The 20369-nt window shown below is 43.6% G+C and overlaps 1 protein-coding gene across 2 annotated transcripts in view; it reads right to left on the bottom strand.

Moving 5' to 3' along the window:
* The window catches only part of PRDM16 (PR/SET domain 16), a 454451-nt gene extending 438796 nt beyond the window's left edge, over window positions 1-15655 (bottom strand). The window contains exon 1 of one of the 2 annotated variants that reach the window (XM_043499846.1): window positions 15166-15655. In XM_043499846.1, the coding sequence (XP_043355781.1) occupies window positions 15166-15301 (136 nt within the window). In that variant the 5' untranslated portion in view covers window positions 15302-15655. The remainder of the gene's footprint in view (window positions 1-15165) is intronic. The other variant, XM_043499847.1, reaches the window with a different exon arrangement.
* Window positions 15656-20369: the final 4714 nt, after the last annotated feature.

Genomic DNA, 20369 nt, shown 5'->3' with positions numbered 1-20369 from the left:
TGTAACCCAAGAGAGGAGTTTCTTTAATTAAGTCGGGGGGGGGGGGGAGTTAAACTGAACTGCGTGCAGATTTAATTTACTATCTTGCAAAAGATCTGATGCCTTCCCAGCTAATGTTATGTTCATAACACTTATTAAAGGCAGGTCCCTTTAGATCTTTCCCCCTGAAAAGTCAAACCCCTCCCTCATTTTTCTCAACCCAGATCAAAGCGGCACAGAGCCAGTTGCTCTGAAGACACGTGGAGCAGAGGAGAAATCGCCGCACTGCGTTTCGTTTCAAGCAGTAGTTGCCGGTGGAGAACAAGGGAGCGATTTCTCCCGAGAAGGCAAAGGACAAACCCTGAAGGGTGTGTGGGGAGAGGGGCGGGGGCGAAGGTGGAGTTCCCTCTATTGTTCCTAATTAATTCTGATGAACAACGATTCCTAATCAAAAAATGTTGGCTTCCAGAGTCCGAGAGCCAGGAGGACATAATGAGGAGTCAGCTCCGTGGATCGTGTGTAAATTGTGTCCGTTTCCTTTCTTCTCGGTATAAACAAAGCGGGGCCATTTGATGAAGACAGAACAGGGCAACCTTCTTTCGCCCTATATTTATACCCGGCTACCGCAATTAACATTGCTGCATACTGAGTGAGTCACCTCCGTGTACATGTCTGTCCCCCCCGTGCCTTCGCCCCCCATGCTAACGATGGCTGCAGCGGAGTTAGCTGGATAATTATTAGCCATTAATTGAGTTCAGGACCTTTTATGGCTGTGGGAAATGAGGAGTCTGACCACTAATTCCAATAAAGGTCCGCACACAGCCAAGAGCTATGAAAAGTCATCCAGGACTGGCTGGGCCCAGCCTGACACAATCCCCCAGAGGGGGGAAAAAGACATTAACAGGGGGCGGGGAGGGGGAAAATCAGTAGGTGAAAATGATAGAAACTTTAAACGGATAGATTTATTTCAGGACTTTGGGGTGGAGTCCCCATGCTAGTGCCCAGGAAGCAGAGAGAGGCACCTGACTGGAACAGCTTGTCTTGAGGCAAGAAAAGAAACACAAGAAAGTTAAATAAAATAAAGTGCACATTAAGTGAAAGGCTATGCAAGCGCACAGACTCACCCTGAGCTGGCGGGGGGGGGGCGTTTTCCAGTTAGTGGACTGAGGAATGTAGATCTGACTAGGAGGGAGCCCATATTTCTGGGGACACCCCCCTTCTCTTCATTTGAAGATACAGATAACCCCAGGGCTGGCTCAGTCACTGGAGAAAGTGAAAGGCAAAGGGATAATGCTCGGGTTGGAATGTTACTTTGCAAAAATTGCATCTATGATTACCCTGACCCCCGCGCTCCGGGAAACCTGTTCCACATTTAAAGGAACTTGCAAGTTTCAAATTTGCGCCAGGATCTGCAAAAAGTAAAATACCCCAACACACACACACACACACACACACAAAACGCCCAACCCCACAGAAGTCACTCAAATCAGTCCATGCGCCCATTGCAAGAATCAATCCGAATTATATCGTTACATAAACTGCGACTGCCTTCTTTAAGCGAAGAGCAGTTGCCTTCTGGAGCGGGGAACGGAGCCTGGCTCGCAGAACGGGGTTGCATTAGCCTGCAGGGCACAGAGCAGCCCCCAGAACAGCGGCATCATTTGGGGAGACCCTTCGAGGGGAAGCGGTGCAGTGGGAAGCAAGAGACGGATGAAAGTTCGTTTCAGCTCCAGTGACAGCAGGGCGGGCTAAAGGAAGCAGACCCGCAGCGAGCTCCATGTCCCAGTCTCGCACTGGGTGTAGCAAAGAACAACCCCCCAAACCAGCAACCACCCCCCTCGGAAAGCAGCTGGCGGGTGAGTCCAGCTCAGGAGGAGGTTCAGATGCGGGAGGTTCTGCCTTTTGGGTTCCTACCTAAATAAACCGACTCTGAATAGGCAAAGGTGACAGAGATGCTGCTGTTCCCCCCCCCCCCCCCGCCTTTCCACAGCGCTGGAATGTGGCAGGCAGGAGTGGCCCGTCTCACCCAGGAAGAGTAAGGCCAGCACATAGAATAGAATAGAATAGAATATCAGGGCTGGAAGGGACCTCAGGAGGTCATCTAGTCCAGCCCCCTGCTCAAAGCAGGGCCAATCCCCAATTTTTGCCATAGATCCCTAAACGGCCCCATCAAGGATTGAACTCACAACCCTGGGTTTAATAAGCCACTGCTCAAATCACCCAGCTATCTCTCCCACCTAGCCTGTGTCATTCGACTCCCTATAGACTGCATAGGGCTGAGCATTGGATGGATCCGCTCTCTAACGTTCAAGGGGATCCCCACTTCATCCCTAGAATCGGAGAAGTGGGCTACAGGGGTTGAAGACAAGATCTACATTGATCCAAGCGTTCAGATTTGCTTGGTTGAATGAGGAAAGGGGGAGACAGAGCAGACACCCAGCACGAATTCATATTGCAGAACGTGGGAGCGTCTCCTCGAGATTCACTTTGTTATGTATCCTTAACTTCACGTTTCCACCTTCCAATTAAAGTTGACCAAAATTGCCCAAAGCCTTATTTGCATGCAAGGGACTCTGTTCAAAGATGCTAACGTATTGTCTCCTCTTAGAACTTAACATTTCCCTCTTCAGTTCTCACTTGAAAGAAGTTTCAGAACAGTATTCACAGACTGTCCAAACGAACAAAACCTTCCCCTTTGCTAGGAAGAGAAATCCGGTGTATTCAATCAAAGGGGGGGGGCATATTCTCAGAAGTCTGCAGATTTTTTTAAAAGGCTGCATTGTTCTTGCCTTTTCCTGAAAACTGATTTTTAAAGCACAAGCTCGCACGCCTGCAAAAAAAAAAAAAAAGGATTAAAATTAAAATAAAACATCGTCGATTTCTTTTTGTGCAGTTTAGACTCTTAGAATTACTTTTCTGCAGGAGCTTTCCGAGCACAGCCTTTCCGGAGACAAAATTATCAGCTTTAACAGAAGCAAACAAGGGAGGGGGGAGAAACCCCAGGACTTTCCCAAATGCTCTTTGATTTTCATTATTTCAACTCAGGATGATAGCTTAGGACTGTCGAAAGAGCCTGACTTCTTCCAAGTCCCACCTGAAAAACGTTTGGGTGCCAATTATGTAGTGATCATCTACAGGCAAAGAGCAGTTGGATGTTGATTATTTATATGGCCAGGGAGATTCTAACCGCATCTCTGTTCAAAACAAAACAAAACAAACCCTCACACACCCGCAACCCTTCCTGTGCACTCTACATTTGTTTAAAAGGCAAAGGGGCCTCTCCTCTCTTTTTTGTTCCTAAAAGGAAGATCCAAGCCAAGCAAACTGAGAAAGTTGAACTCCTTTCTGGCTGCCTCTCGGGAAGGCGATAAATGCAAAAAGCCAGTGGCGACCCATTTCTGATTAACTCCTGTTCTTATAAGGGTGGATAATGGAAACAAACAGGGAACTGATGGGACACGAACATATTTTATTCATTTAGGACACAAAGCAGCTTTTTGATAGATATATACAACTCCCTTTCACGTTCAAGGTAGTTAAGGGCATAATTCAATGGGGGAGGCGGGAGAGGAAAACTTATGGAGTGCGAGGTGATTTTGCAGTGATCTTTCATTCACCGGTGGGGGTGCCTGATATACACAGGAGCGAGCAGGGAGAGAAATACGGACCGCAGGCTAACACCTAGAAAGCGGCGTGTGGGCGGGGTGGCGACAAACGGGGTCTTTGGCTTGGAAAACCCCTCTCAGGAACCCCGATCACATGCCTGGGGAGCTTGGCCTCATTCAGATAGCCCTGTGTTCCCACACCACCACGGCACACGGGCAAAGGCGGGTACCCAGCTATTGAGCACTGACCCGGGTTGGCTCCCTTCCCCTGCTTCGCTGAGCCCAAACCCCTAGGCAAGGATTCCTGCATTGGCACTGCGGGGTCTAGCTCAGTCTGGCCCTAATGGAAAACGCTCTGCAAAATCCCATTGTAGAGACGAAGCCGACGCACGACCCGCTATTCATCAAGACTGAGGGATTGCGTCTACACAGGCTCGCTGAATCGTCCCGCCGTACAGTTAGAATTCTCCGCTCATGTGTATGGGCTGGCTCGATAAACCCTACGGGACGGTTATTTTCGATTCCAGCCCAAGGGAGTTTTCCTTAAAGACTCTTGGTCATTGCCATGGCTCTGGGTCTGAAGGAGGGAAGGGCTGTAGATTACCCCGGTGACTAGCTTTAAAAAGACAGTTGTCAATAACGTGCAAGTCAGGAGACTCATGATTCTTGCCCCCCCCCCCCCCACCGTGTGGTTGCTGCCCTCTGACTCCCTTTTGTTGGGTGTTGGGGGGGGGGAAGGAGGCTTCCCTCTTCCGACAGTTTTTCTTAAAAGATTTCTGTCCAGGTCTTGGTGGCTAACCCCCCTCGGGGAAAGGATCCCAAGGACCAAAGGGCGCAGGAAGCTGACATGGCGGGGGAGGGGGTGCCTCTTTCCTTCCCCACCCACCAGGGCAAAGGCAGAAGTGGCACGAAGCCCGGCGCGCCTCGGTTCTTGCTCTGGCGACCTTGGCGGCGTTGGCACGGAAGATGGCAGCAGCATTCTGCGAGAACAGAGGCTAGAGCGCGCAGATGGGGCAGCCCCCGTGTGCCCTGCGCCCAGATCCTCCGCTGGTCTGAGCCCAAAGCACGAACGCGGCCCCCCCACCCCCTCAGAGCTTGGGCAGGAACCCCCAGTGACACGGCGAGCAAGGCGCGTTTAGACGTCGAGCTAGCTAACTCGATGTAACGCACACCCCTGGTTCCTTTCGCCGTGTAGACGCAGGGGTGGCAGCCTGAGGGGTGCGTCAGGCGTTCTGCCTGGAAACCTCCCTCTAACTGTGTCAGCGGGTGTACGGGGCGGTGGGTTTATTCTTCCCGGTCAAAGTTACTCATAGACGCCGATTAGGGTTAAACCAAAACTACAACCCCGCTACGCGTCCCACCTGTATTGACTACACAGGTCCCTTTGGAGACGGAGCTAGGGCGAGATCCTGGCTAGTCGCCTCCCCGCCGGCGGGTCAATCGCTCCTGCACCCAGCCCGGTCTGTCTCCCCCGTCCCAACCGACACTCTCCCTCTGTTAAAATCAGGCCAGGAGTCTCGCTTTACGGGCCAACAAATAGCTAATCCAATAGGAAGGAAACAATAAGAGCCCCAGCTCTGCCAAGCCCGCTACAAAAGTGCAGAAACCAGGAAAGCCCTGGAGCAAAACCACTCTGGATGTGACCTTAAGAAGATGCAATCAATCATGCTCTGCTAGGGGGACACCTCGGGGAGACCTGCCCTGCTCGCGGAAACCCAGGCAGGGACGGGAGCCTTTAACCCTTTTTGTGCCCTAGCCAAGTTCAGTAAACTCCCTCCTCCCGCATCATACAATTCGCAACGAAGATGATGAGAAAGGGCTGGGGTGAGCAATGTCCTCTGTGCATTCAAGAAGTTAGGTAACAGCTTTAATTCCAAGAGGGTTTGGCGTGGCTGGGGTAAGGCAGACACTGCATGCCCAGGTAGCTGGGTATAAACAGTCTTGTAGATAAGAGGCCCTGCTTAGCAAAGGAGAAGGCAGACACACTGGAGCCCTAGAGTATATGTCCTAAAGCTGTTTAAGGTGGTGGGGACCCGCACCCCTGAAATAGAAAAGGTTGCATTGGAAAAGGGAGCCTGTGTACACACCCCTAAGAACTGGTTGTTGTTCTGTTCCATCACATCACCCTAAATCTGCACCCCTTTTGAGTCCTGCCCTGCAGTTGACTTGTGGCGCGCTGCTCGGACAAAAGGGAGCCAGGACAGCCATTCAAAGGAAGCTGATGCTACAAGCATGGTTGCCCGTTGCTACAAAGACAGGAGGCAGATGGTGGAAGCTGCAGGTTTTTCTCCCCGGCCACTTCGTGCTGAGCTCAAGACATTAGTAATAGTAAACATTTATAACAGAATGACAGCCAAAAGCCCCAGTTGGGTCAGGGCCCATCATAGTAGGTCCACACCCACAATGAAACTCAGGGTCTGTCTCAGTGGAACTGCTATGCCATCTGGAGGAGTTCGTCTGTTGGGCACAGGTAATCCACCTCCCCAGCGGAATAATTCTTTCCTCTACCTAGCTCTATCTATGCTGGGGTTTAGGTTGGCAGAGCTTTCTCTCTCTCAGGAGCATGGATTTCCACACCCTGAGAGATGTAGCTAGGCTACATGTAAGTTCCCAGTATACACCAGGCCACAGGCCCCACCTCAGAGAGATTGCAATTTAAATAGATGAGACAGGGCAGGAGGATAAATGACTTACCCAAGTACACTCAGCAGAGCCAGGACTAGAACCCTTGTCTCTTGATTTACAGGGACCTATCCCATGGGACCATAGTGCCTCCTAATCCAGACCTGCTGGATAGAGCTCATCCCTTCCCCCAACAATAGCCTCTGTCTATTATTTTTCAATAATCACCCCTTAAAAGCAGAGTCTAAAGGAGCAGGACAACAGCAAGACCCTACTCTGAGTTTCCCTTTGTGTTCAGATCCAAAATCCTGTCCAATGCATTTACCTGGCAGAGTCATTCATAATTACCCACCTGACTGGAAACCTTCTCTGAACATTCTTGTGCCCTACTCCTCTCTGTACGGGCTACCTATACAGCCTGGTAAAGGACACACACCCCCTTAGCACACTAGAGCCCCAAACCAGCCTGATGTTTAATTTCCTAAGAAACAGAAATAGAGAGAGATTTATTGCAAATCTCACCTATTTTCTTCCACCTTTGAAGGAACCTCTCTGGCTCACAACAGTGCTGCCAGCAACATTTCACATCCGTCCCTAAAACCAGGAAAAGCCTTCAAATAAAAACCACACAAATACAACACAACACACCACGCTCCTGTCCTGAAGCGGACAGAGAATAGCTGTAGCTGGGAAAGTACTTAGAAGTGTTCCTCAAGTGATCAATGCAGTTTGCATCTCGCCCAAGTCCAGGAAAAATCATCAGAACCCAAAAGAACTCATCCAACCATGGGAAAAATCTAATCCACTTAGATGCAGGAATGCATGAAAAACTGTCCTAGCAAATAATATTAAGAACACACGTTACTATGCAATAGACTTGACTTCTTTGAGAGGGAAACTGCATCCAGGAAGAATACACCAAGTTCATACCTACTGTAAGAAAACCCACCAAAGTCAATGGGATTACACCAGTGATGAATTTGGATTGCTCCATTTCCCCCATCTAATACATTGCCACCTAATGTACTCCAATTCTGTTTGTGGGCTGCATGGAGGAATTGGCAGTACAAGAGGAAAAAGCATACATTTTTCTAAGAGAAAGTATTTTGTACAATTCATTGAAAAAAAAATATCTCCCCCTCCACCACCACAAAAAATAATTGTGGCCTTGTTACCTCGATTTTTTGTAAAGGCTGAGTGATCATTCATTCATTATTTTATATTTTGTGATTCGGGTAGTTTGAAATCTCAGCACACAAATGATCAGTGTAATAGAGAGATAAGAGCCCATTGCTACGAGAACCCCAGTCTGTGTATCCAAAACCAAGTTTCATACATCCCTTCTCCCTCTCAATATACGGGCACACATATTGGCAATTAGAGCACTGGTTTTCAACAGGGATACGCGTACCCTTGGAGGTACACAGAGATCTTCCAGGAGGTACATCAACTTGTCTAGATATTTGCCTAGTTTTACAGCAGGCTACATAAAAAGCAAGAGCAAAGTCAGTACAAACTAAAATTTCATACAGACAATGATTTGTTTATACTGCTCTATATATTATACACTGAAATGTAAAAAGAAAAGTGAGCTGTAGCTCATTAAAGCTTATGCTCAAATAAATTTGTTAGTCTCTAAGGTGCAACAAGTACTCTTTTTCTTTTTGCGAATACACAGCTGCTACTCTGAAACGGAAATGTAAGTACAATATTTATATTCTAATTGATTTATTTTATAATTATATGGTAAAAATGAGAAAGTCAGCAATTTTTCAGTAATAGTGTGCTGTGACACTTTTGCATTTTTACATCTGAGTTTGTAAGCAAGTAATTTTTAAGTGAGGTGGAACTTGGGGTACGCAAGACAAGTCAGACTCCTGAAAGGGGTAGACTCTTGGAAAGGTTGAGAGCCACTGAATTAAAGGACCTATCCAGATTTCCCCTTCTCCTGAAAGCATATCAACCATTTAAAAATAAGATCACCAGACTGTTTTATTTGCCTAAGGATTTGCTTCACAAATTATCTACCTTGAGAGCTAATGGCAACTCCCCAGGGGGGAAATATCATGCTGCAGTTTTGTTAGCAGAGCAGAGGGGCACAGTCAGTGAGACGCTTACTCTGAGGCAGTTAAAATAAAACTGCACTTAGAAAAATGATTGCAAAATTAATTGCAAAAAACTGCAGTACACCCTGTGTGTGGAAAATTTGGGGAAAAAATTAAAAAAGTTAAAAAAAATAACCCCAACCTATTACCCTTTTCCAATCTGCTCTTTCCACTAGTAATGACTCTGCACTTCCTTATCCAAGACCTGTTCCATTTATAAGCTATTGGCCAATCTTGCACACACTTTCTCCCTGGCTTCACCTTCCTTCCACATTGAAGTTAAGGGAGGAGACCAGGCTCTTTGGGGTAGCCTCTGTAGGTATGTCTACACTGTAATAGAACACCTGCCGCTGGCCTGTGACAGCTGACTCAGGCTTGCAGGGCAATAAAACTGCAGTGTAGATGTATGGGCTAGGCTAGAACCTGGGCTCTGGAACCCTCCCACTTCACGGGATCTCAGAAGACAGGCTCCAGCCTGAGCCCGAAAGTCTACACTGCAATTCTATAGCCTCACAGCCTGAGCCTGACCAGCCCGAGTCAGTTGACAGAGGCCAGGCACGGGTGTTTGTCACAGTGTAGACATATCCTGTGTGTTTTGTGAAGCATTGGGTAGGATTGGAAGGATTAGATTTTTGTCAGTAAATGTCAATTTCACTGTATACACACAAACCTACCAAAAATATTTAGACTGATAATCATCTACATTTGCAGATGGGCAAAGAAAGAAAAACGCTGCTTGAGGGCTACTTTGAGTGACATTTACTTGGTATATTTGGACATGATGTTGACAATTTATGTTTTAATGGTTATAAAGATTTAAAGTTTTGAATCTCAGTGTCTTCTGTCACTACCTGATCCCCCCCCTCCATTGCATAATTTCACAACTGAAAACTTAAATAGGGTTTTTAACAAAGCATAAAACTCCATAATTTTACACCATTGTGGAAATTAAAATAAAATGCTTAAAAATAAACAGTGATCTGTCCATCAAAAATTATAAAACAAATATTGAATCATCCAAGCCTATCTATACATCATAAAATCACCTTCTGTTCCTTCAGATCTTGTGTAGGAAACTAATGATTTTACAACCAATGTTATTGAAAGTAAAAATGAACCCAACATCTAAATTAAAACACAATCTCACTGAACAATAGTGTTTACTAGACTTTTTAAAAGAAGAAGTTTGCTAGATTAATATACTTAGGCATGAAGCAAACCCCAATAAATTGCTATCCAGTGAAGGGGCATTAAATTAACTTTATCCTCCTGCTATTGATTGGAAGCCTCTCCAATCAAATTTCCCTGAACCAGCTTACTGTGCATTCCTGGCAGCCTTTGCTGAATTCAGGAAGGAATTAAATACCCATCAGCCTACCTCAAATGGATACTTTTGGGTAATATACTGCATGCATAACGACTGTAGGGAAAAAAAGGTTCCATGTGTACCTGCCCAGGGTCCACTGAGCACTTTTCTCCTTATACACACACACACAAACAAAAATAAATAACCGATTTTGTTGACCTAGGGCTAAAACCCACTTTTCTTGCATACCCAGCATGCCCACTAAACTTCTAGATGCACACGGAACACAGGACCAGATCCCTACTTTGTAGAGAACTGTTCATTTATGTCAGTTCCAGCATATATAACTTAGCCACTGCTAAGCAATGACTTATTACCAACCCCAACAAAGGTAGATACACATATGTGCAAGCAGGCCTTTCAGAAATCCATTATCTTCAGGGGGTTTATTTTTGCACTTACAGAATCAGCCTTTTTTCACCCCTCTCTCTTTCCCCACCCCACATATTTAAAACAACAAGAACAGAAAGGAAGGACATTTGCTGAGGACTAATGATTGGTTGAGAGGAGCTGGTCTCAGTGGCCACTCAAGGACCCCAGATGGCATTATTCCCCAGGAAATGCTCTGAGGCCATGGCATTGTTTCTCTGCACTGCAAATAGAAAGAAGCCCATAAGTACACGTTTTTGTTTTGTTTTATTAAAAGTGTGTGATGTACTTTCTAGTCAGTCTGCACATTTCTAGACATCTGACACCCTATATATTAGCTAGGTTCCTTGAGCCATCTGCTGCAATTCCTGCTCTTGATTTTTATAATGTCACCTGTTCTATAAGAACATTTTCCACAAGAAGCCAACACAAAAATCTCTCTCTCATTCAGCCCTGCTGGCAGAAACATGCTTAAAGCTGGGGTTGGGATTTGGTTTTGAAATACACATACAAAGTCTTATGGTGATGGTCTGCTTGAGAGGGCAATCACAGGAAAGCTAAGTCAGAGAAACAAGTGTTGCAATGAGCTCTGAAGATACTGAGGTCTATGGCCATTCTCATTTCACCTGCCAGTGAGTTCCACAATCTCTGTCCTGCTTCTGTGGAAGTCTCGCCTCCCCTATTTGTTGGCAGCTTCATTTTTCCAGTGGAGAGAAGCTCTCATGTGAGGTTATTGCCATAGAAGGAGGGAACTGTCTCAGGTAGCAAGACCCAATGCCATGCAAATCTTTGGAAATCAGTACAGTGACTTGGAACTTGACTTTGTTCAATGGGGAACCAGTGCAGGGAGCAGCCAATTAAAATCCATTCAACAAACAGTGGGTACACCCAATTTTTGCAAGTCCTGCTTCTAAAATACTTTAATTTGTTTGTTTGCTATGTTAAATTCATTTACCATATTTGGCTGAAACATTAGCTTTGAGATCTACTGATTAAAAGGGCTATATAAGAGCTAGGTATTATTACTACCTAGAACCTCAATGTAATAAAAACAAAACATAGTGCTTATACACAACTTTCTATTTTCAAAGCAAATTACCTACCTAGATGGTTGGCGTTCACAAGTATTATGCCCCCTTTAAAGACAGGCCAACAGTAGCAGAGCTGTTAAGTGAATTGCCAAAGGACAGAGGCAGGGTGGGATCAGACCCAAGGGTTCCTGTTGCTTGGGGCACACTAACTGTATATTAAATGGTGAATATTAGAAATACATTGTCACATGTAAAAGGCCCCTTAAGATTCCTTGTCCATGGTGTTGAACACTCCTTTGCAATCAGATTAAAAAATAATGCTTACATAAAATGTTCCAAGATTCAGCTACATGAAGCTTTTAAGAGAACAGTGCCAATAGTACTGTTTCCTCATATATATTCCTGATCCTTCTCTTACCTTCAGTCCGGGTTCAGTACCCCAGAATGCATATACCTTCAGGAGCTCATCTACCACTGAGTTGCAGTTCTGCTAGTTTATTATGAAATGAGATGGGACAATAGTTTCATTTCTCAAAAAGTATAAAATTAAATAGAGTGAAATGAGAACTTTCTTTACAAATAATTGAATGAGATTACCCATACAGTGATTTTAAATGGCTTACATCAGAGTGGCTGTCTTCTTTCTTTAGGAAATAAGTTCCTGTGAATGACAGGCTTACTCACTTTCAGTCATCTGGATGCATTACAGCAAGTGGGACAGTGCTCAGTCATTAGGGGGAATGTATTTTCTATAACATGATTACTAGCTGCTTTTTAACTCTGCTCTTAAGCAACCTAGAACGTCAACCAATTAAAGAGCATGAAAGGGCTTGACATTTTCAAGGTAATCAGAACCTTAATCAATTTTTTTTTGTCATAAAGTTCAGCAGAATGAGCCGTTCTGGCAGTGAAGTATGTTATTCTGCAAGCATATTGACCACCAAATGCTGTCTGGCAGGGCACAATTAAAGTGTAAAGAATGACTGCAAAATAATCAACCTAAATCAAGTCACAATTGGGGTGGGGTGGGGGGGAATGACCAGTATCTGCTATTATTTCTTTAAAAAAATTACTCAGAATGGATGCTCCATTTGTGACACTTTGTATAATAGTTACTGTAGTGAGAGTCCTGGCAGAAAAACACTCTGCATTTCTGTGTTATAATCATCTGGGCTTCACCTTGGCCTTTAATTTTTACAGCTGGACCAGTTTATCATGGCCTACCTTTCACTAGAAAGGGAAAACTATCACTTTAAGCGAAACCATTCAAGACTCTGCATCTGAACATAAATAAATCAAACAAAACAAGATTCATGTTCCCAGTGATGTCATTCATTCAAGCTCTGCCTGTTCCCCAAGCAAACCAACACTCAACATTTTTCCTTTTCTCTACTTATGCCTACATAAACTAATGCTAAAATTGCATAGTTTCTCATCACACAGGTCATTACACATTCATATTTCTCACCATCTTTTTCTAGATACTTCCTCCCCCTCACAAGCCAGGAACACGTATCCCTTACTATAAAATCCCAAACCCATGTTTGTTGGTGATGATCAAAAACTGTCAACTCTTCGGACCTGATACTGAAGACACGTGAGCAACTCCAAGCATGCAAACTGTCTCATTGACTCAATGAAATTACTCATGTAAGCATTTGCTCCTTAAAAGGGTCCTATTCTGCAAGCTGAATAAACATATGCGATGGTCGTCATTTTAGCCAAAACACCCTGGATTGAACCAGGATCTTCAAAGCTAGCATAAGCCACTATAGACTGAGTTAAAGCAATATAGCAGAGGGCCGTAATAACTCATATCCTCTGTGGATTGGCACAGAGGGAGACCTGTAACACAAATTCCCCAGTGCGTTCTACATACATAGTGCTACTTCTTGAGATTGTCGATTGAATGGACAAAATCAGTATTTTAGAACTCACCCTTAAACGGTGAGTGAAAAAAACAGGTCACATATATTTGAAATAATACTGTTTCTGAAGGTTGGGGGGGAAATGTTAAACATTTTTTATGAGGGGAACAAAATTACAAAGCTAGCTTTAAATCTTGAAATCTCTCATGCTCTGATCTATAAATAAAAGTTATTGGGATTTTCTTTTGTGCTAAATTTAAAGAGAAGTCTCTTTTCCAAAAAGAGTTACCTTTAAAACAAGCAATAGCCCAGAAGGAATTTAATGATGGCATTTCCAACAAGCAGCATAAATGAATTAAACAATAAATGCAATGAGAAAGCAGCTATATTATTTTTAATAGAAGCAGATGCATTTGTAGTTGGCTGTATGTTATTCCCAAAGAAGAACACAATTCCCTAGCAATATTCAGTCAGATTTCAGTGATGGTTTCCTTCCACTTTTATACTCGAAGATCATGGGTTCTGGTGGGTAGTGGAATTTGTCCTCAAGTGAAGGACTGAAACACTGGTAAGGAACAAGCAGAAATTCTAAAGAGGTCTCTCCTTCCCTGGTTCATGCTAAACCCACTCTCCAGCTCTTTTCATTATGTGTTTTCCTTATGCCACATGAGAGAAACATTTGTCAACTGTTTGATTAAGTCAAATTGAATCTAACATCAGGACACAGCAGACTGAACTCAGCTGTTTGGGTTAATTCAACTATGCTACTTTGCAACACAGCAAACTCTTATGTGACTACTATATCCAGAAATCAGCCAGGGTCTTACCCCTCCTCCTCCACTTTCAAAATATACTCAGCAATCTGGCAAGACCTAGAAATGGCCAAACCTCAAAATAGTCAGTTTCAGATCAACATAAAATATCTGGGCGTTTATCTGCACAAACTGCTTGGTCTGGGAAATTTTATAACACGATCATGGGGTATAGCAGGGTTTATAGCCTAGTCCATGACACTTTTCAGGAGTAGTGGTGATAGCCCCCTGGTGCCTCGACCAAACAGCAGTTTGGATAATTATGTTCTTTGAAGTTGTCCTCTTAACTTCCTGTCAAACTGTTACGTAGTTGCATGCTTGCCACATTCCACCCCTGAGTTGGCTGCATTTCAATTGTAGCAGCTGACAGTGGTACCTACTAAAAGTTAAGGTTTCCTAAACCACTTTCTATATTAGCTCTCTATTTTCATATGCTTATACTTCAGGGTCTTAAACTTTCTGTCTTTTATCTCCTCCCAGAGCTGAACTTTTTGGGAGAAAATCTGAGTGAAAACAAATCAGTTGTTATTGAGTTATGGGAGAGTGGAGGAAAAAATCCATACTTTTCCCCTGTAGACTGGCAGGGCACAGAGGAGGGGTACTGAAAAGTTAGGGTACTTGTGTACTCTGCAGTGATTTTAGCAGTCAAGCACTTTCTCATCATACACAAGGGGTGTGTATCCCTCTCAGAGATAGGTATGAATCTGTGATATTTTGATCCACAGGAGGTGGTTAAAGCATGGTGGAAGGTTTTTTAATACAGGGCAAGTTTGCCAGTCTGCTTTGTGGCAAGGAGACATCTACTGACATCTACTGAGGTAATAAATGACTCTGACTCGATAGACCCTTTAATCTGCAGTTATCAATCTAGTTATCAATCGTTCAGAGGTTCAACACGCCCCATCAGGTGGGACTAACACAGCAAATTAGGTCACAATAAGAAGGGATAAGGTAGTACAGAGAGGAAATCAGGAAGTACTTTGTGGCCATACAACATTCCTGAGTCCATCTACAAAGCCTCTATCCTGCCCATGTATTCTTGAACCCTCACTTTTGCTGTGATGCTTACACTGAATTTCACTGACTTACATAATAATCCTTCCTTTCCCCTAACCTCTATCTGCTTGTCCTTCTGTTGGGAGGTTGTGTGCTTTTCAGGGTAGGGACTATCTCTCTTCCTGGATGGCTGCAAAGTGGGAACTACTCTAAATAAATGGAAGCATAATCAGGATAACATTTAAAAAGCCCAGACAGCATTAACAGATCAGATGAAATAACCTGGCAATGAAACATGAAATTGGCACGCACATACAAACATATGGGGGCCTAGTAAGGTTGGATAGAAGTGCTCTACATTGTCCACTGCTCCAACCAAAAAAAAAGAAAAAAAGATAGATTTGTTACTCACAGCCACTGTCCTCATCAGCTCTTTTTGTCATCCATGTTGGCATGTTGACGTTTCTCTTGGAGGATAGAGTTGCTGCACTAGATCCCCACAATGACAACTTCAAGGAGGGGGCGAGGCCGAAGGACCTCAAAGCCATAAGAGATATTACAGCGTGAAGCTTTTTGAACGATTTCACCACCAGTCCCACAGCAGGGTGCACCCTTTGTGGTGGAATGGTAACGGCACCACAGCAGGGGTTTCATTTAAATACACCGGCACTTGCTGACAACAGTTACTAAAGGAAGCATAGTCCTAGAACTGTAATACCGATGCACCACTATTTTGGTTTAGATTTTACTTCCACACACATTGGGCAGATGCATTTAAAAAGAATGTTCTTTGTGCTTTGTCTGGGGGAAGCACAGCCTGCTGCCATTATTGCCAAGGAGCCCCAAGGTCATTGCTTCAAAATAGTTCAACTCGGCACAATAGAGAAACTTGCTAACAAGTCTACCAGGCTTGTGATTCAACACAAACAGACTAGACTCAACCTTCTCAAACAAAAGCAAATTGCTTCCTTTTGGTGCTGCTCTATATATGCCTATATCATTGGTTAATTGAAAAAGGTGCTCTCATTTATGAAGCTGAGTATAGCCAGGTGGGCCTAATTTATCTGGCTGCACCAGGCTATTCCCCCTTAAAATATTGTAACATTGCTGCAAATAGTGTAAATGGAAAGTGCTGTATATAGCAGAAAGATTGATGCAATTAGACTCTGGCACCCTGCAAAAGAGTGAATTCACAGTGAGCCACAGACTGGATATGCAACAGGCACAGGTGACTGGGAAGGCTGTGATGGCAGTTTTGTGTCTATAATGAGTTTCCTTAGGGGAGTATCAATAATCGCACAGGGGTCAGAGAAAATTGCGACCACAAATGTCTTTTCTAAGCACATTTTTCTGACCAAATGTATTTCTAATCCACAGTGTATGACTAGCCTGGAAGTACTAATTGGGAAATGTGCATTCTGTAAGGCAAATGAAATACAATACATTTCAAAGAAGTATGCAAAAAAAATATGTCAAGAAAATTAGAACCACGTCAGCTCTACCATTGTGGCCTATGGTGAACAGAGAAATCACTGGTTTCAGAGTAGCAGCCGTGTTAGTCTGTATTCGCAAAAAAAAAAAGGAGTACTTGTGGCACCTTAGAGACTAACAAATTTATTTGAGCATAAGCTTTCGTGAGCTACAGCTCACTTCATCGGATGCATTTGGTGGAAAATACAGAGGGGAGATTGATATACACACACCGAGAACATGAAACAATGGGTTTTATCATAGACACTGTAAGGAGAGTGATCACTCAAGATGAGCTATTACCAGCAGGAAGGGTGGGGGGAAGGAGAAAATCTTTTATGGTGACAAGCAAGGTAGGCTATTTCCAGCAGTTAACAAGAATATCAGAGGAACAGTGGGGGGTGGGGTGGGGTGGGAGAAATAACATGGGGAAATAGTTTTACTTTGTGTAATGACTCATCCATTCCCAGTCTCTATTCAAGCCTAAGTTAATTGTATCCAGTTTGCAAATTAATTCCAATTCAGCAGTCTCTCGTTGGAGTCTGTTTTTGAAGCTTTTTTGTTGAAGGATAGCCACTCTTAGGTCTGCAATCGAGTAACCAGAGAGATTGAAGTGTTCTCCAACTGGTTTTTGAATGTTATAATTCTTGACGTCTGATTTGTGTCCATTCATTCTTTTATGTAGAGACTGTCCAGTTTGACCAATGTACATGGCAGAGGGGCATTGTTGGCACATGATGGCATATATCACATTGGTAGATGTGCAGGTGAACGAGCTTCCGATAGTGTGGCTGATGTGATTAGGCCCTATGATGGTGTCCCCTGAATAGATATGTGGACAGAGTTGGCAACGGGCTTTGTTGCAAGGATAGGTTCCTGGGTTAGTGGTTGTGTTGTGTGGTGTGTGGTTGCTGGTGAGTATTTGCTTCAGACTGGGGGGCTGTCTGTAAGCAAGGACTGGCCTGTCTCCCAAGATCTGTGAGAGTGATGGGTCGTCCTTCAGAATAGGTTGTAGATCCTTGATGATGCGTTGGAGAGGTTTTAGTTGGGGGCTGAAGGTGATGGCTAGTGGCGTTCTGTTATTTTCCATGTTGGGCCTGTCCTGTAGTAGGTGACTTCTGGGTACTCTTCTGGCTCTGTCAATCTGTTTCTTCACTTCAGCAGGTATTGTAGATGTAGGAATGCATGATAGAGATCTTGTAGGTGTTTGTCTCTGTCTGAGGGGTTGAAGCAAATGCGGTTATATCGTATAGCTTGGCTGTAGACAATGGATCGTCTGGTATGATCTGGATGAAAGCTAGACTGCTGAATTGGAATTAATTTGCAAACTGGATACAATTAACTTAGGCTTGAATAGAGACTGGGAATGGATGAGTCATTACACAAAGTAAAACTATTTCCCCATGTTATTTCTCCCCCCCACCCCACCCCCCACTGTTCCTCAGATATTCTTGTTAACTGCTGGAAATAGCCTACCTTGCTTGTCACCATGAAAGGTTTTCCTCCTTTCCCGCCCCCTGCTGCTGGTGATGGCTTATCTTAAGAGATCACTCTCCTTACAGTTTTCAGAGTAGCAGCCATGTTAGTCTGTATTCGCAAAAAAAAAAAAGAGTACTTGTGGCACCTTAGAGACTAACAAATTTATTAGAGCATAAGCTTTCGTGAGCTACAGCTCACTTCATCGGACGCATTTGGTTTTTCCACCAAATGCATCCGATGAAGTGAGCCGTAGCTCACAAAAGCTTATGCTCTAATAAATTTGTTAGTCTCTAAGGTGCCACAAGTACTCCTTTTCTTTTAGAGAAATCACAAGTATTGGGTATGTACTCAGCATTCAAGATGGGGATTAGCCCCAGAAAAAAATTCCAGTTTGGAATCCTGAATTCACGAAGTAGATTCAAATGCATATGTTCTTCATCGTTACTTCCTTTCAAAGCTGTTGTGCAATTTTGCTATGTGCTGTGAAATAGCTACCACATTCCACCAGAGAGCTGGTTGCATTTCGGGGCCGGGGGGAAGGATGATTGCTTTATGTTCAGTAGACCTAATTGAAAATTGCTTTGTTGAAACATATTTTTGATGAAGCATGACTTTTTGGCCCAAACATTTTTTCAAAAAAAATTCCAATTTTTCAATCCATAACCGAAAGATTTTTGATGTTTGGTAAAAATGATCAGGTTTCAAAAAACAAAAAAAAAACTGCTAGTTTTTAATTTTCTGTGAAAAAAAGTGATATTGAGGGTGTGTTTAGGACTTTTTTTCCCCAAAAAAAATTCCTGTGGACGAATATTGGCATTTTAGCATTCAACAACCATTTCTGAGTGGGAGGTGCTGTTCTACACTGTAGCGTAAGGCAGGCATCACGAAGCAATATGTATATTGAAAATAAAACTAAAAACGTACTAAAACAAGAACCCCCCACTGCCCCGATTCCCCCTCTGGGACAGATGAAGAACAAACCCCACATGGTAGATTTCAGAGTACCAGCCATGTTAGTCTGTATTCGCAAAAAGAAAAGGAGTACTTGTGGCACCTTAGAGACTAACAAATTTATTAGAGCATAAGCTTTCGTGATGAGTGAGCTGTAGCTCACGAAAGCTTATGCTCTAATAAATTTGTTAGTCTCTAAGGTGCCACAAGTACTCCTTTTCTTTTCACATGGTAGATGTCAGTAATGTTGCTTGAAGCACTGCTGGAAGGTTCCCAGGTACTATGGTGATGAGAGCTGTACAAGAAATTATATAGAATAGAATAGAATAGAATAGAATAGAATAGAATAGAATAGGGTGCATCCAATATGAAATCAATGGGTCCTAAGCCTAAGTGCAGTCAATTACAGGATCAGGGTCCCAGTTCATAAAGTACTTTGGGGACCCTTCCTGATGAAAGGCACTCTGAACGTAAATTATTATTCTACAGAGCAGACCCTATGACAATTCCAGGCAAGGTGCTCAGCTGCTGCTTAATGCCATTTGACTCCCACACTGTATCTGCTGTATGTTTCACTATCCGGGGGGCTGCTAAGGAAATGGCACTTCTGATAGTCAGAGATATTGGCAAACGTGGCTCAGATAGGACAATCTTTATTATACTACTGAGAGAAAAGATGGATGTCCAAGAGGTATGTTCTCCTTCATGGAATATGGGTGACATGTCTAATTTAAGGATTCCCTGATTTCCCCCACCCTGCGTACAGTATAACTGCTAACATTATTTTTATATCTCCTCACACGAGCACTGGCAATATGCAAAACACAAATAATAAATTTACTTTGGGCTGTTGGCAGCTCTGTTTCCAGAGCAGAGTGGATATTTTAAAATCTACTGCAAAAACCAAACCAAACCACTTTCCTCCAAAAATGTGATGTATAGGATGTGACATAATGGTGCAAAAAACTTCTGACAAAGGCAGGTATTATCAATTGCTCTGCTGCACTTTGCGGTGGTGGGTATTTTAATGCTGTGTACTCTGCTTAGAACAGACATGGGGAGAACAGACAATCACACATAGGGGATTAGAAAGAACAAAACCATTTTCTAAACAGAAAACATGTTAAATTCAGTAGATTTTTCGCTAGTTGTAACAGACAGAAACCTTTGTGATAATGGACGCTTTCTGGGAGCTTATGAGCCTTTCTAGTGCTCTGATGCAGGAGAGGAGGAGCAACAGTAAAGAGCTGGCAGGTATGTACCGTAGAGGGATGAAAGGCTACAGAGAATTGTTTGCCTTCCACAAAACAATTTCACAGGTTCTGAGTTTTTCACTGGGCCTTGGCACAGCTGAACAGATTAATGTTTCTGATGTAAATGAGTTTTTTTCCCCTTCTACCTTTACACAGGCTTACAAACATACACTTGCAGTACTTTGCTAAAATTTTGTTCATTTCTGATTGCACCAGTTCCATTTTATCCCATGCAAATAGACACTGGTTACAATAGCAAAGTAATGCTCAAGGGTTAGCTCCTGTGTTTGTGGCTTCTTGCCCAAACCTGAAGGTTAGGGATAATGAAAGAAATTTACTCGGTGTGGAGGGCCAGTACAAAGCCAATCCACAACTTCAGTCTTATTTAAACTTTATAGTGAGGGTTTAAGTGGGACTTGAGTGCAAAGTCCTTGTGCAGGGCTGAATTCCCTTCACTGTGAAC

This window comes from Dermochelys coriacea, chromosome 18, assembly GCF_009764565.3.
Source record: "Dermochelys coriacea isolate rDerCor1 chromosome 18, rDerCor1.pri.v4, whole genome shotgun sequence".
NCBI classification, from domain to species: Eukaryota; Metazoa; Chordata; order Testudines; family Dermochelyidae; genus Dermochelys; species Dermochelys coriacea.
The sequence above is the reverse complement of the archived record's forward strand: the minus strand, read 5'-3'. Positions and strand labels throughout refer to the sequence as shown.